The sequence below is a fragment of the Pogona vitticeps genome, chromosome 3 (genome assembly GCF_051106095.1).
Source record: "Pogona vitticeps strain Pit_001003342236 chromosome 3, PviZW2.1, whole genome shotgun sequence".
Classification (NCBI taxonomy): Eukaryota; Metazoa; Chordata; class Lepidosauria; order Squamata; family Agamidae; genus Pogona; species Pogona vitticeps.
The window spans coordinates 234,021,985-234,038,820 of NC_135785.1; the positions used below are offsets into that span (position 1 = coordinate 234,021,985).

The window sequence follows — 16,836 nt, forward strand, 5'->3', positions numbered from 1 at the left end:
TTGAAGGTCGTCTTATACATGGAAGTAAGGAGGGGGGAAGGGATCAAAGCACTTTGATTCCTGCTTCCCCCCTCCATTTTCTTGTGAGGAAGGTGCTTTTGCCCCTCCACTTTCTTCACAAAAAGTGGAGGGGGAAAGCAGGAATCATCAAAGTGCTTTGATTCCTCCTTTCCTCCTCCACTTTTTGTGAAGAAAGTGGAAGGAGAAAGCACTTTCCTCACAATAAAGCGGAGAGGGAAAGAAGTCAGCAGTGATTCTGTTGGGGCCTGTTGCTCCAAAGCACTAATGTTTGTTCAGTATACTGTTTGATCTGTTCAACTATAGGTAAATGAAACCTTTTATACTTTCTCTTACCAACGTCTCAGAGTGAGTTATAGAGACTGTAAGTGCCTGTTAATAAGAGGAAAGGCGTGATCGACTCAAGGGGAAACTTGAACCTATTCTGCTCTGTAAGTCCCAGCACATCTGCTGTGCACCTAGAAGAGTTTAACTAAAATTTAAAATTCTACAACATTCTTTAGCATAGAAATATATATATTTTAAAACTATATATATAGTTTTAAAAAGCATGACAGACTTGACAAAAATGGACTTCAGAGATGTAGCCTGACTGATTCCGAACAGATACTGTGATTACAATGCTTGGATTCTTCTTGCATTCAAAAAAGTTCAAAAGCATTGCCCCACAAATGGGAGTAGGGGGCAGAATATATATATTTTTTGTGGATAATGTAAATTGAGCTCTTCCCTCCTAAAGATCTGCAGGTCTATTGTTCAACTGGCAATTATTTATTTATTTATTTATTTATTTATTTATTTATTTATTTATTTATTTATTTATTTGTTTGTTTGTTTGTTTGTTTGTTTGTTTGTTTGTTTGTTTGTTTGGTTTTGGTTTTGTTTCAGGCAAAAGTTTGTGTAATTCCTTGCTTAAAAAAAGACATCTGGAAATATTTAATTGGTTCCTTATAGAATAATGATTACCAGCAATGAGGTTCCTGATGATCTTAGACTATAACTCTTGTAAGTCCTAACTATGTTCACTAAGGCTTCCATTCGTTTGAAAAAAAGTTTATCTACATGGCCGACCCTGGACTACAGAGTATGCATTTAGCTTTCGGAAGGAGATATAAATTCTTTTCCTTTTGGGGAGAAGTAACATCTACCTTAATCAGAGAGTGTATAGAATGAATGTTTTAATTAATATGTGAATCAGGCTAATTTAATGAGTTAAAAGTTTTCAGGTTGAAACATTTATAGTAAGAAGTTAATTTCACCATTTCTAATATTTAAGTGATTGATGTATAAACCTAGGTTCCATCCCTGCTAACACTGTTGCAGGAGTACATCTATTTCAGCCCAAACCTACAGGATGGATGGGTGGATGGGTGGATGGTTCCAGTGGTGCTACTGTAACATTTGAGACTGTAGTGTTGATTGAATGTTTGCTTCAAAACAGAGATGATTTAAGAGGATTGAATTAAAAGTCCCTACTCTGCTCACTGGAAGGACAGATACTGAAGCTGAGGCTCCAATACTTTGGCCATCTCATGAGAAGAAAAGACTCCCTGGAAAAGACCTTGATGTTGGGAAAGTGTGAAGGCAAGAGGAGAAGGGGACAACAGAGGATGAGATGGTTGGACAGTGTCATCGAAGCTACCAACATGAATTTGACCCAACTCCGGGAGGCAGTGGAAGACAGGAGGGCCTGGCGTGCTCTGGTCCATGGGGTCACAAACAGTCGGACATGACTAAACGACTAAACAACAACAACTCTGGTTAGGATCATTATCTGTTTCAAATTGCATAAAATTCTGCTTCACCTCTTCATCACAGGACCACATCACATGCCAAAATGAATTCAGGATGTTGTTATCCTGAGATAACTGATGGACTCAGACAGATCACAAAGAAGCAAACTCCCAAGACAAACATGCACATATCTCATAATGCAGGACTTAATCTGAATGAAGTATTATAATAGATTAACACACACATTACTCTGAATTAATAGAACAGCTTTATTTCTGAAATGCAAGGTGCCTTTGTGTAATACATGAATTAAACAAATGCCCTTCTAAGTCATGGTTTTCAGTGCCCTTCTGTGAATTAGGCAGGGGTCTTTGTCAGCCTCATAGCAGGTAAGGATCATGAATTGTGTGACAACCTTTCCCAGGTTTTGTGATCTTGGCAAAAGCATTGCTTAATTTTTAATTCATGAATCAAGGAAAGGGGTGATCCACAGAATGATTTAGGCACAATTGTTTTCAGGTTCATAAATGAAGCAATGGATTGACTGCTGCATGAACAAAGCATTCTTTCCATTTTTTCGCTATAAACCAGATTAGAATGAAATCATATAATATGATATAATGTGTCTGTGGAGAATAGCCTGAAATATGATTAGGTTTGCAGGGCTGCTGAAAGGTTTACTGGCTATGTGAAGCACTTTGAACAAATAATCATGTTAATGATGATTGATGATGATGGTGATGCTTCCCTGTACTGGGTCCCTTTCAGATTCTGCAGAACTGAGAGAACGGTGACACTTACAAAATAGAAAACAACAACTAAGAAGATCAGTGTAGACTCATGGCTGCTGTTAGCTACAGATTCACTAGGTGAACATGTGGATCTGATCTTGGATAGAGTCAGAATTCTGGCCCTTCTAGTTCCAAATCCTCTGTTCTGTCCACCACTGATTTTCTTCTTACCACCTGCTAGCCAAGGACTGATGCCACAGACAGAAATCTGGGACCTTTTGTCTGCATACAAAACTGCCCCACAAAAGAACTCTAGCCTATTCCAGAATCTTAGGCAAGCTACTGTACTACCTTTTGATCTTCCTTCTGCACACCTCAATTGCAATGTAGTGTCTTTCTTGATTTACAAGGACCACTACCTATAGTGTTTTTAAGGACAAAGATAATGGGATACTGTGTGTGTTTAGTCGTTTAGTCGTGTCCGACTCTTCGTGACCCCATGGACCAGAGCACGCCAGGCCCTCCTGTCTTCTACTGCCTCCCGGAGTTGTGTCAGGTTCATGTTGGTTGCTTTGCAGACACTGTCCAGCCATCTCATCCTCGGTCGTCCCCTTCTCCTCTTGCCGTCACACCTTCCTAACATCAAGGTTTTTTCCAAGGACTCTTTTCTTCTCATGAGATGGCCAAAGTACTGGAGCCTCAGCTTCAGGATCTGTCCTTCCAGTGAGCATTCAGGGTTGATTTCCTTTAGAACTGATAGGTTTGTTCTCCTTGCAGTCCAGGGGATTCTCAAGAGCCTCCTCCAGCACCACAATTCAAAGGCATCAATTCTTCGGCGGTCTGCTTTCTTTATGGTCCAGCTCTCACTTCCATACATCACGACAGGAAAAACCATAGCTTTGACTATTTGGACTTTTGTTGGCAAGGTGATGTCTCTGCTTTTCAACATGCTGTCAAGATTTGTCATCGCTTTCCTCCCAAGAAGAAGGCGTCTTTTAATTTCAGGGCTGCTGTCTCCATCTGCAGTGATCATGGAGCCCAGGAAGATAAAATTTGACACTGCCTCCATATCTTCCCCTTCTATTTCCCAGGAGGTGATGGGACCAGTGGCCATGATCTTAGTTTTTTTGATGTTGAGTTTCAGACCGTTTTTTGCACTCTCCTCTTTCACCCTCATTACAAGGTTCTTTAATTCCTCCTCACTTTCTGCCATCAGAGAAATGGGATACTAGGAGTCCATAAGTAACTGAATTTATGTAGTTCAGAGTTGGGACTATACTAAGATTCACATATAAGGACAAAACAGAACTGATCAGAAAAGACAATATTGCTGAGGAAAGTTTGGTGGGGGCAGGAGGAATTGAGGAAGGCCTAACGTGGGAAAGATTGTCTCAATGAAGGAAGCCACAGTTGTTAGTTTGAAAGATTTGAGCAAAACTTACTAGAAAACACAATGTTGCTATGAAGGGGAGCAGTAAGAAGAGAGAGCAAATTAACATGAAATGTTGTTGGTTTGTAAGAACTGAGCAGAATTGTTAATGATAGGACATTTTAGATCATTGATTCATATACTGTATTCACATGTCAGAAGTGATGAATTTTCCTTCATTACCAAACAACTGTATAGTGACAAGACAGGTGGAATGGTTGAAACCATGACAGGATATAGGTCATAAAGCTCAGCTAACGTTGAGCAAGAACATCCAGAGTCACAAAGCAAAAAAAGTAATTTTACACCTTAAAAGAGTGACCTTCTAAATAGTTGTTCATTATTGTTTTTTGTTGTTGTTTTTTAAATTAAAATATTTTTACAACCAGACACAGAATCACTTTCCCAGCACCAATGACATGAAGGCCAGGAAGAATTTTAAAAAGTTGTCCTCCTGGGAGTCAACTGATAGGGTTCTAGCTGACAGGATCAAAAGTTCAGATTGCCCCAGACCTAGAGCTAATTTCCTCTTTGAAGACTTGTGTCAGGGACCTGGTCTCAGAAATTGTGAGAGAATGTTTACTGGAGGCATTCAGAGCTGTGACAAACTCAATTGCCCTGTGCTGTGGTACTGCAGAAATATTTGAATATGCTTTACAAAATTGTATGCTAATTCCCTGGAGATACATGGCAAAATATACCTTTCTGGAGGACTTTCATTCCATTTTTTTTTTACTCTTCAAAGAAAAATTGTCTTTTGACTGTTTCTGTGACCTTTCAATGCCCTTCAAACATCTTCCTTCCTGGCCCACAAAGCTCCAACAATGTATTTACTTTAGGAATAACTATTGCTGGTCAGCCTGTTCTATGCATGCTCAGTTTACAAAGTCACTCTTTCACCCTTGCAAAAGGCCTTTTCTGAGGATCAATATTTCAGTACCTGCAGCCTGGATTCCTTCCAAATTGGGGGGGGGGAAGCAAAAAAGCAAATAGGGCCAACTGTTCTGTTTCAAAATTAACAAGATTGGTCTGTTCAGGTTTTCTTTTCTGTTTAAAATCTGGAGATGTTTAAGGTCATTTATTTCTGAATTGATGGGCAGTTTTAATTTTTAAAAAATAAATACTTGAAAACCCTTTGCTCAAACTTCCCCAAGTTTGGCACAGAGCAAGAGCAGTCTATCTTCTATATCTGTGCAAAATTTGGTGCTAATCTGAAATCCTATTTCAAAGTTTTTGTGTGTTTCTTTGCTTGGGCTGTCCCTATATTTTAGAATTGCCTTGTGAAATGTTGATTTACTGTGCTACACAATAACATCACTGCACTCCCATGGCACCCTGCAAGCTTAGCTTTAATGTGATGACCTTGCTATTATCACTATCTGTTAAGGATTACTAGGGCTTTAGCATTATTGGCCAATGCTGAGGAGTTTTAAACTACTTTTTACGAGTTCAAACTCTGAAGGCCTCTTAATATTCTAGAATTCTTTTAAAAGCATATTTTCAAACATTCCTTCTCTTTTCGGCTTAGCTTTCCCTTCTTTTAATCACAAGAACTGGACACTTCAGTTCTCAGAGATGTAAAGGCACAATGCAGACTTTGATCAAAGCTGTTTTCTTCTTGTTGGACTCCAAAGCCATAGTTTCTGAGCTTGCAAAGTCCTTTTGCCAGGCCTGATTAGAAGCTACATTGGCTGACACAGTAATTGCTCCATAATCATATCTTCAGTACTCCGACCTGGTTTATGCATACCATCTATATTCTAATAGCAGTCAACAGGTCACCAGTTAATAAAAATGCCATTATCATCCCCTTGCGACTAAGAAATGGAGATATTCATCTTTCTAGGCCAGTGGCAGGCCAATATAATTTCCATGGCTGTTAGTGTAATTAAGTGTGCTGGCACAGGGCTCTCCCATGAGGATAGCACAAGCATGGAATGACCTTGACAAGCAAGTATTTGCCGGTGGTATTTTGTGACCCAAGGTGCCCCCCCCCAAAACACACAAACATTTTTCAAGAGCTCAGGACAGGAAAGATCAAGTACACAAAACCTAATGAGCAATAATACAGGAAGGACGTTTTAGAAAATACTCATAGATGGCCTTGTTTTCCAATTGGTGATAACTGTGTGAAAAAATAGTAATAAAATATAATTTGATTCAAATTTTCTGGGATGATGTTTGGGGATAAAAGCGACATCATAATTGGTTTTAGGAAAGCTGCAAAAAGACCATCTGAAATGTAATCATGCAGGGATGTATGAGAACCTCTCTCAAACTGCTCCTTCTATTGATGTAATTCCATTCATATTTTGTAGAATATAACAGTGAAATGCCTATCATCATTTTTAACAGAGCAGAATTTCTCCAAATGCTTGTGCTAAATTTTGATATGACTGTGGAAGGTTACAGCTGTCCTTGTACTAATCAGAACCATGACTGGTATGTGTGCACATCTGTGTGCATATGTGTGCATGCATAGATCTGCCTGTGTGTGCCTCTATTGTGTGATGTGCAGGTGTGTCACATGTGTGAATTTGCAGATGTGCTACCCAGGCAGTATCCTATTCAGCCCTCAGTCTAATGGAAGTTGCACTCCTGTTCTTTATAAAGGCCAAAATCTTTATGGCACCTTAGTGCGCACTGCATAACTTTTAGTGGTGAATTCTTGCAAGTTAATAAATCAGTGTAGACATTATTTGTTGCTTATGAGTTGCATAACACATCACACAACAGACAATATCTATACTGATTTTGTAAATTGCAGCAAAAGTTTTATCAATAGTTATATCATTTATTGGTTCCAGCAATATGATTTTAGCCAATGTCAAATATTAATTTATGTCAGCAATGCACACCAAATACTGTTGGATGTGATATACCAACAATTTTAAAACTTTTTTTACAGATTGTTTGCTTCCTTGTAATCTCATCATAGAGGCTTCAGTGGGACAGCTTTCTGAAAAACAGCTCTTGTTCACTATAATTTAACTTTTTCAGCAATGAAGAGTTGGTGAAAAATTAGTTGGGTGTTTACGATCACTTTCAGATTAGAACAGCAAAACTTTTTTATACAACAGCATGTCTATCAATATTGTCAGGTATTTTGAAATATTGAACACAATTGCTTGTAAATGAACAAATGATATAAAATAATAACTGACAAATATAGACCACTGTGAACAGAGATTAAGACTGGTGGTGGCAATCCAATGGAGATTCTTGACTATTATATTCTACAGAGAGAGAGAGAGAGAGAGAGAGAGAGAGAGAAGGGGGAATCCTGAGGACCTCAAAGGCTTTCCTAGAACAAAAGGAAACCTTAAGGGAACTTCAGTATCTGAAGGGGAATATGGTGGATGGATAGGAAGCTTTTAATTCATTTAAATTAAATATTTCCACTGTAGGATCCAGTTTATGCTGGAACAACTTGACACTACAGGATTTTACCCATTTACTGACATTTAACAAAAAGCGAGTACAAATGAGAATTATTATTGAAACAATGGGTCTAATTGGCGTGATCATTATTAATCATATTAATCATTATTAATCTCTTAATGGCAAGAACGAAATTCTTGGGCATACAACAAATCATGTCAATATTTTTTTTCTTGGGCCAATGACTTGCCAGAGGCCAAATTAAACTGTCTTTTCATCATTGTTCAGTGTTCACCAGACATCAAGAGACAAAGGAACACTGATGAAGCATCAAAAGGTTTGTAAAATTGTTTCCTTAAAAAAAAGGCAATTTCCCCTTAAAAGTTGCATAATCAATGTTTTTATTTCAATGAACTCCTTATACTTCCATCTTGTCCCAGAATGCAATAGTTTAAAAACACTATTGGAGTTTGCTCCCTTCAAATATCTATGCCACAAAAAGGCATTCCAGAAATTCCTCCTTCAGATGTTCAATTATCCAGCTAGCAAACGTACATTCATGGCCAAGTTGAGTTCCAAGGCCAAAGTCAAATGGGTTTCAGCAAACAGATGTGCTGTGCTTAAATCACCACTGCACCCCTCCTCCAAATCTTCCTAGATTCAGATGACTGAGCTGCCTAACCAGACCCAAACAGAGATGACAAAATGGTTCTGAAACCATGGGAGAGAACAGAAGAACAGCCACTGAAAAATGCAGGATTGAAAGCCTTTTTTTTCACAGGGTTGTATGCCACTCAGCATCAAGTACCTTGGGGTTACAAATTTAGTGCATCAGTGTTTCAGATAGCCCCCTGGACATTTCTTGTACATCAAAGGTGGTGCTTCTTCCCTGCCTTGTTCATTAACATTCATGCTTGTATTCACATAATAGCATATAAATTGTACCATTATAATGCTTAAACATGAGTTTGATTACTATGGTTTGCTTGGCTGCCATTTATTACATATTTGACGAGCCAGAGGCAGAACCTCTACATAGTGTCACGTTTTTGAAAACACTGGTACGTGTTCAGCCAAGTGCTAAATTTTGCTTATTTTTTGCATCAGAGCCTTTCATATCATATGCCTAGAACTGGGTATGGATGAATTGGTCACCTGCATTTTTTTTCAGTTTCTACTTTCTAAGATTAAGTTTGGTTTGTCAATCTGCGACTTGGAAAAAAAACATTTGCATGAACATTTGGACATACTTTGGACATACTTTTTCACATGTATGAATTTTGTGTTTGTAGTTTTGCCTAATAATCACATTTTTTGCAAGTCTATTTCCTAGTGACATATATTGAAATGCTATTTTCTATACATTTCTTTCTTTCTTTCTTTACTTAAAATATTTTATGCCACCTTTTTCTTTAAAAAGACCCCAAGGCAGTTTGCGTCATTAAAAGACAATATTTAAAAGCTGGAAACAGTAGGTATACAAATATTTAAAATTAATTTAAAAAGTATATTTAAAATGGTAATAAAATCAATACTAAAACACATTTAAAACAACAGAGCACAACAATCAATTTAAAACTCATCTCACCAGCTATTAATGGAAAGCCTGCCTGAAAAGAAAGGTCTTTGCCTGCTTGTTTTTCCTTACTACATTTTCACTGTTCTTTATGTACCATAAGCCTTTTTTGCACAGCGTTTGACTGGACAACTCTGTACCCTGGCTCAAAATTAAATAAGTTCACATTATCCAAGCAAGAGAAGGATCTCCTCTGTCTTTGCTCTCAACATTTACAACAGTGATAGATATGCAATTTTTCTGTTTAGGTTTGACTTTTTAAAGAAAAACTGCTATCTTGAACATTAATGTGGATTTCAGCATTATTGCACATTATTGTCTATTTAAATGCACAGAAATCTATTTTAACTGTACTTTAAAAAACAGAGGATCAAATGAGTGAATCCTTCCAAACCGGGGTGGGGAAGCTGAGCAACTTGTTATTGAAATCTATATGATCTATAACTACTTTGGCAGTCAGCCACACCAACACAATAGCTTGACACACTGCATGATGAACAGAAAAATAAACAACGGTATTGCTCATTTACAACTGCCATTTTTTCAAGAGATAAACATACATTTTGAGAAAAATGTATTCTGATCTTCTGAGCCAGATCTGCAAGAACCACAATGCTGTAGCAAATCCAATAGTGCCTCCTGACAAGAAATTCAGTCCTTCTTAGTACAAGCAAAAGCTCAGTTTTCCTAAGATGAGTAAACAGTCCATAGTCCTGACGGAGTGGGCAGTTTTATAAGCACATCTCCACACATAGTAACTGCACCTAGCAGCTTTCCAGAAATTCAGTCCACATGTGTGCAAAACAGTCAGAAGGCATTCAAGACATTCAAACAGTCCAAATCCCAACACCATCCAATTGGCTCACACAGGCTCTGTTGGGATTTAATGGCACCAATGCACACTTTTTAAAATTGCACCAAGGCTTCCATTACTGGCCAGCTAGTGCTGGGAGGCTTTTCAGATAATCTCTGCACTGGCTGGCTGATGACATTGTTCTTGTGGAGACAGGTAGCTTCAGCAGATCTGTTTTCACTGTTTATCAAGCGGGCAAGATGCTGCTCCGTCCCCAACAATGTTGGTAGTGGTGGGAAGCCTCCTAGCACTGCCTGGCCAGCAGCTGCTGTGTGTCCTGCTTTAATGCAAGGAATTACAGTAAAACAGCACCTGTAAAGCAGATGGCTTTGCATCTGTTTGCAGATAGGTTAACACAAGCTCTTGTTTCACTGTTAGGATGAGTGGTAGTCTACTTTTCCTCTCTGTACCTTGTATCAACCAGCTTGCTATTATGAATGAAGCCTGCTTATCAATCATCCAATTTCCTTTTTCAAAGCAGTAGGCCAAGTAGCTTATTATTACAAGGTACCAGCCTTTTGTTTCTCATAGCTTCCTACCTGGTACTGTTGACTAATCAGCTTGCTTTTGCGCCAGTTCTAGGCAACCGGGATCTTTTTGTATGTGTGTTCTAATGCAAGTTGTAATGCATTATATCAGTGGTTGCCAACCCAGGTGTTCTTGGACTGTAATTCCCAGAAGCCTTTACAAACAGCTGCACTGGCTGGGGTTTCTGGGAGTTGCAGTCCAACAACACCTGAGTTAGCTGAGGTCAGCAACCACTGCAATATAAGTAAGTGCAATATCTGTAAATGGAATATTTGGGAGGGGGTCACCTTCCTTTCCCTTAGTATGCATGGTAGCTGTCTAGAAAACCTTCATGGCATCTCTAGCTGCAGTGTTTCTTTACCCACATTTCTCCGCATAATAGCACGGTTGCAATATTACCCTGTATCATCGGACTGCATGTCAGAGCTTTATTCCCTCAAATGTTTCTCTGCAGTTCTTCCTTGAATCCTGTCAACCTTGGCCAAGTTGAGAATCTTCCTCTGGAAATGTTTCTAACAAAGCATACAGACATTGCTACACTGCTTCCTTCCAGTTGAAAAGCTTCAACTAACATCCAAGCACCATTGAGATGCCATTTTCTAAGCTGGCATAAGTTGAAAGACAGAAAAAAAAGAGGCACTTTTGCCTACCAAACATTGTTTAGAATTAGTTAAATGTTAAATGAACACTTTGTTCTTGTAGCTAGGCAACAGACCGGAGGCAGTCTGGGGACAGAGAGAGAAAAGTGGCCATTCAGTACTAGGATATTATTCTGTAATTATCCTCAGGAAGGAAGCTTTCTAAAATGGCAAGAGCAGTGTTAGTTAATGACTCCAAAGGCTTTCCCACATACGTTGAGTCAGGGGTGGGTGGTCAACAACCAGTAGACAAATACAAACCTACATTTAATAACTTCATTAAAGAAATAAATCAAAGCTGCCCACCATTCTTACATTGCTTCTTGATTTGTGTGCTTCAATGAGTTAGGAATTTAGGGAAGCCTGTATGCATTTTGTAATCCAAATGCAGCTTTGCCAAAGTTAAGAGTGTTCATCAGTGTGCTGAAAGCATGTTTTAAAAAGCCACATTGCAATGGGATTTCCTCTCAACCATGGCCAGGCTATTAAATGCTTAGGAAACAGCTAACACCCTGGACGCAGATCAGCTACTCTCGAGCAGAAGACTCTGTACTTGGCATCAGGGAGTGTTACCACTGCATAGTGATTAGTGAGTTGATGCAGTATAGAACACCAGACCACTGATAGGGCTCCTATATTACCCTTCTGGCTGTAATGTGAGGGTCAGTCTTATAATGATGGGGGCTCATCAGTCTCCAAAGTAAATCTCACGATATACGACTAAATGCATCATTAGGAACTACTTCTGTTTATAAAATATAATTATTAGGGGCTAATCTTCTGTGGGAGTGCAGAAAGATGGGGAGGTTTAATTCAATGAAAATGGGTTTTTGCCTTGATTGTGAGGTTTTCTGATTTTCATAACTGCATTGGGGGAGGTTGATTATGATGGAAGTTGGAGAAGAAATTATTAAACTTCCATGCACTGTGTTGTCTTCATGCTTGCAATTAAAGAAAGAAAAAAACGGACACAGTTCTGTACTGTGTGTACTTTGGCCCTTAGTACTGCTGAATTGCTCTTTATTCGTTCTGCCTCTGGTTCAACAAATTTTGGCACATTCTTTGTGCTAAAAAATTATGGTTTGCACGGCATAATGGTGACAATTGTATGTACAAAGAGTATGCACTGTAATCACATCAAAATAGAACATTGTTACCATTTGAAAGATTCAAAAGTTCTGTCTCCATGGAGAAATTCTCACTCATCACGATACGTTTACATGTATGTTCTCCACTTACCTAGAATAAAAGAAACAAATAATACAAGAATGCATTAGGAAACACTGGAGCTCAACACAAATATTGACATATTTATGTTATCTTTTTTTTCCTGATGAACCTGAAATATTTGCTCTCCTCTACCTTGTCTATGTGTGCACACTTCCATGACACATTTAGACTTGATTGTTTCATTACTCATTTGCTATGTCTAGGAACTAGTGCAAGTATGACAAAAACATATTGTTTCATGCCACCTGCCATTCCATGGTTTGGAGAGCATTTTAGATGCACTGATTCTCTGCAGTTTATGCAGTAATAGCCACCAGAAGTGTCTTTGGCCAGTTTATAATTTGATATCATCCAACTGCAGAATGAGAAGGGACCCTATGGATCGCTGAGTCCAGCCCCTGACAGGGGGCACAGTGGGGAATTGAACTCCCAATCCTTCGCTCCACAGTCTGATACTTAAACTCCTGAGCTATCCAGCAGGTCAGTGTCCATATGCAAATAGCACCTTTGCCAGAGAGGCCCTATCCAGACATAGTTACTGATACATTTAGAGCCCTCCCCTCAGGTGTTGCCTGTCAGGCAAGATAAACAACCTTTTGCTTGCCTCAAAATGCCTTGATCCATAAAAGACTAGGTGCCTAAACTCTGAGCCTCCTGGCATTTGCTCCCACCTCTGCTCACCCCTTGCTAACATGAGCAACACCCCAGGTCTGTAAACCCAATAACTCACTCCCCTCACAGCCACATGCCATTCTTGCAGACCTGACCTTGGCCAACGCTACTTCACCACTTAATTCAATAGCTGATCAAGGAGTCAAGACTGGATTTGGGATCAACACCCACACGAGGGACGTGGTGGCGCTGCGGCTAAACCACAGAAGCCTTTGTGTGTGCTGCAGGGTCAGAAGACCAGCAGTCATAAGATTGAATCTACACGACGGAGTGAGCTCCCGTCACTTTGTCCCAGCTCCTCGCCAAGCTAGCAGTTTGAAAGTATGTAAATGCGAGTAGATAAATAGGTACTACCTTGGTGGGAAGGCAAACAGTGTTCCGTGTATAGCCGCGCTGGCCACGTGACAACGGAAACTGTCTTCAGACAAATGCTGGCTCTATGGCTTGGAAACGGGGATGAGCACCGCCCCCTAGGGTCCAACACGACTGACTAAAATGTCAAGGGGAGTCTTTACCTTTTTTTACGTTCTCCACCCACACGCCCAATAAGCTCATCAAATGTGGAGAAGTTTTTATTTTATTTTATTTTATTTTTTTATTTTATTTTATTTAAAGAATAAGAAAAAGTCAGGCTGAAGAAAGAAAGGGTATTTTCAAAAGAAAGTGTGAATGAGTTAGATTACACATAGAACAGTTGGGGAATGAACCACAGCAGGAAAAATAACAAAAGGCAAACTAGCTACTCTGATTGCACATTGAGACCTCAAAGTGGTAAACAGACTTCTGATCTTACACAGAGTGCATTTCTCCTAAACGAAGGACAGGCTAATATCTAAAGATGTGAGGGCCATTTTAACTTCGCACTGATCCTGTTGAATATATATTCTCCACAAAGTGATATCTACCCATCAGCAAATCCCAATCCAGTTTCATAGGAAGCTTGCAGAACTCCAAAGAGAAGGCAGCTGAAGCTGCCTTCTCTTTGTAAGTTGCCTAGAGTGGTCATATTGACCAGATAGGCGGGATATAAATAAATAAATAAATAAATAAATAAATAAATAAATAAATAAATAAATAAATAAATAAATAAATAAATAAATAAATAAATAAATAAATAAATAAATAAATGGTAATTAAGCTTTCTCCATTTGGCTCCAGCCAAGCTGACCTTGGCTATCACTACAGATAGCACAGGTGTTCTTCCCATGAGAACAAGTCTCTCTCCAACTAGCACCCTGAGCCCCCCATCTGCTAGTCCTCATACCCCAATGCTTCAGGTTTGCATTTCTTCATAGGCAATTAACAATAATGTGAGAGGGAAACTGGAACTGCACAGATTGGCCTCACATCCACAGTTACACACCCTGATAGTTCCGATATCCAGACACTGGGGAAGAGTCTACAATGGCTAAGTTTGCCAAATATGCATGGAAATCCATCATGGATCTGGAATTCTGTGCAGTCTGAGTTCCAGATCATGGAGTGAGATTATGTGCATTCAGCTCCATATTCCCCACTGCAGACACAAATGTGTTGATAGAAGAAGGCTGCAATGGGCCGGACACAGAATGGCAATAATGGGGCAGCTACAATGGCTGCATTCTCCCCATCCAACATTTGTTAATAACTTGAAGAGCAGTGTGAGAAACGAGCAGGGATGTTCAAGATGGACAGCTGTGACTAACCATGTGAAACTGCCTTGAATGACAGATCTTCCAAGGCAGCATAGCTCAGTAACAATGTTTTGCATCAGGGGGTCCCAGGTTCAATCCCTGCTATTCTCAATCAAAGGATTAGGGAGCACATGTGTGTCAAAGATTGCTTGAGACCTGAAAGAGCTGCTGCTGATCAGAAAAGAATGTATTATGTATTTATTTATTTATTTATTTATTTTATTTATATCCCGCCTATCTAGTCGATAGACCACTCTAGGCGGCTTACAGCAAAGGATGCAACAATAAAAAGAAATTATTGGACTAGCTAGATAAATAGTGTGGGTAGATGTGGGTCATGTTTGTAAGATGAGTGCTCAGGGAGTGTTTTTTTCTTTGTTCATGTCAAAACAAATCTAATAGTTCATCTCAGGTGGAAGGATCAGGTGACATGGTGCTGCTGTCAATCAGGAGATGCCCAGATGTGTTCACAGTCCTTGCATTATACTAAACAATGTGTCTACTACTATAAAGTACAAAAACTATAATTGCCACTTATATAGGTGAACTAAGGGTTCTTCCAGAGTTGTAGGGCCACTTGTTCTGGGCTCTGCACTGATTGTACTGGAATATTCCCAACATTTAAATAGCATTTTTCCTTTATAAGCTCCTACTGTTTTGCCCTGACCTTTTTCATTCTGTCAGAGGCCTTGCTTATTTTTAGTTCTCTTGTACCAGTGGGAGTTTAGCACTATGGTGGTTTCCAAGATTTTGGGGCCTTAGACTTCATAGAATTTTAGAATTTTCAGGAAGAATTTCAGGAGAGGGAAGGAATTTCCCTGGACAGCAGAGGATGGTAGCTGTCCACTGGTAAGTTCATATACATGATAAGCAAAGCACTGAAGCAGAGAAGCAATTCAGCATTAGTCTAGCCACTATTAAAATGTAACTCCCAATAAACTCCCTGAATTTCAGTCAGCCGGTCACAGAAGAGGAAAGACAAAAATATAGGCAAAAATGGCCCATTTTCAGCAACCCTGAATCACAGTTCATAGTCGACCAATTCTGGAATCGCACAAATATTTTCACAGTTTCCCCTCTTTCCCTTGTTAACCATACAGTCTTCTCTCCAGAATTTTAGAAGCGTTCCAATAGAAGCATACTGTAGTAGTAGTAGTAGTAGTAGTAGTAGTAGTAGTAGTAGTAGTAGTAGTAGTAGTAGTAGTAGTAGTAGTAATGAAAAATTCTTTTGTGATGATAGGGATTTTACAAACGGTATTGACCCTCAAGCTGCAATCATCTCTGAAATAAGAAACTCTCTCCCTTTCAAGATTGAAGAACTGAATACATATTGTATTAAATTCCTTCCCTTACCATTCTGTAGCAATAATATGAAATAAAGATATTTCTTCCTGTCTCAACTATAACTTAAGAGATACTTCATGTACACTAAAATGCTCCGCAAGAGGTTTTGTTGCCACCCTCCCATTTATGGTTCCAATCCGAGGCAAATTCAACAAGGATATTACAAGTTACAATTGCCAGTGTAGGGAGAGTAGTAGTGGAGGAGGACAAACAGCCAGACTGGCTAAGGGTGTTTGGGTGTCTTGCCTGCTCCATATTTTTTTTGCAGTAGGGTTATGCAATGTCCATGGTAAAAATTCTACCAAGCCATGCCCTCCTTCAGGACACTCCATCCCACTAATCCAGTGTCTTCATTGTTCATGCCATGTTTTTTTCCTATACCACCAATTCTGTTTAGTGTTTGTTTGCATGTTTACCACCCATGGGATTTTATTCTTTTTTAGATTTTGGACATCAGTTTCATAAGGATCCACATTTGGTAAATGAGTTTGCTATAAGAATACTGTATCAGATGCTACCTGCAGTATTTACTAATGTTCCACAGAGATACTTTTAGATGAAGGCTGAATGTTCAGCAGAGAGTGTACAGTGGTGCCTCGACTTACAACCACAATCTGTTCCAGAAGATGGACATAACTCGATATGGCCATAAGTCAAAGCACCGTTTCCCATTGAAACGAATTGGAACTCGATTAATCCGTTGGGCTTTAAAACAAAAAACAAAAAACAAATATAAATCATGGAGCAAGCCCAGAAGGCTCTGGTGCTTTAAAAAACAACAACAACAAAAATAAACCATGGAGCAAGCCCCAAAGGCGCTGGAGCTTTAAAAAACAAACAAAAAAATATACCACAGAACAAGCCCCGAATGTGCTGGGGCTGCAAAAACAACCAAAAAAATTAAACCAGGGCAAGCCCTAAAGGTGCTGGGGCCGCAAAAAACAAACAAAAAACCCAAAAATAAACCATAGAGCAAGCCCCGAAAGACTGGGGCTGCAACAAAAATCACTTAAAAACAAAACAATACCA

The 16,836-nt window shown here is 39.2% G+C and overlaps 1 protein-coding gene across 3 annotated transcripts in view; it reads right to left on the reverse strand.

Annotated features, from left to right (window-relative positions):
- Positions 1-16,836, reverse strand: part of LSAMP (limbic system associated membrane protein) — a 1,273,416-nt gene that overhangs the window by 958,646 nt on the left and 297,934 nt on the right. For all 3 annotated transcript variants that reach the window (XM_078389966.1, XM_078389965.1, XM_072993808.2), the window contains exon 2: positions 12,046-12,127. In XM_078389966.1, the coding sequence (XP_078246092.1) occupies positions 12,046-12,094 (49 nt within the window). In that variant the 5' untranslated portion in view covers positions 12,095-12,127. The remainder of the gene's footprint in view (positions 1-12,045; positions 12,128-16,836) is intronic.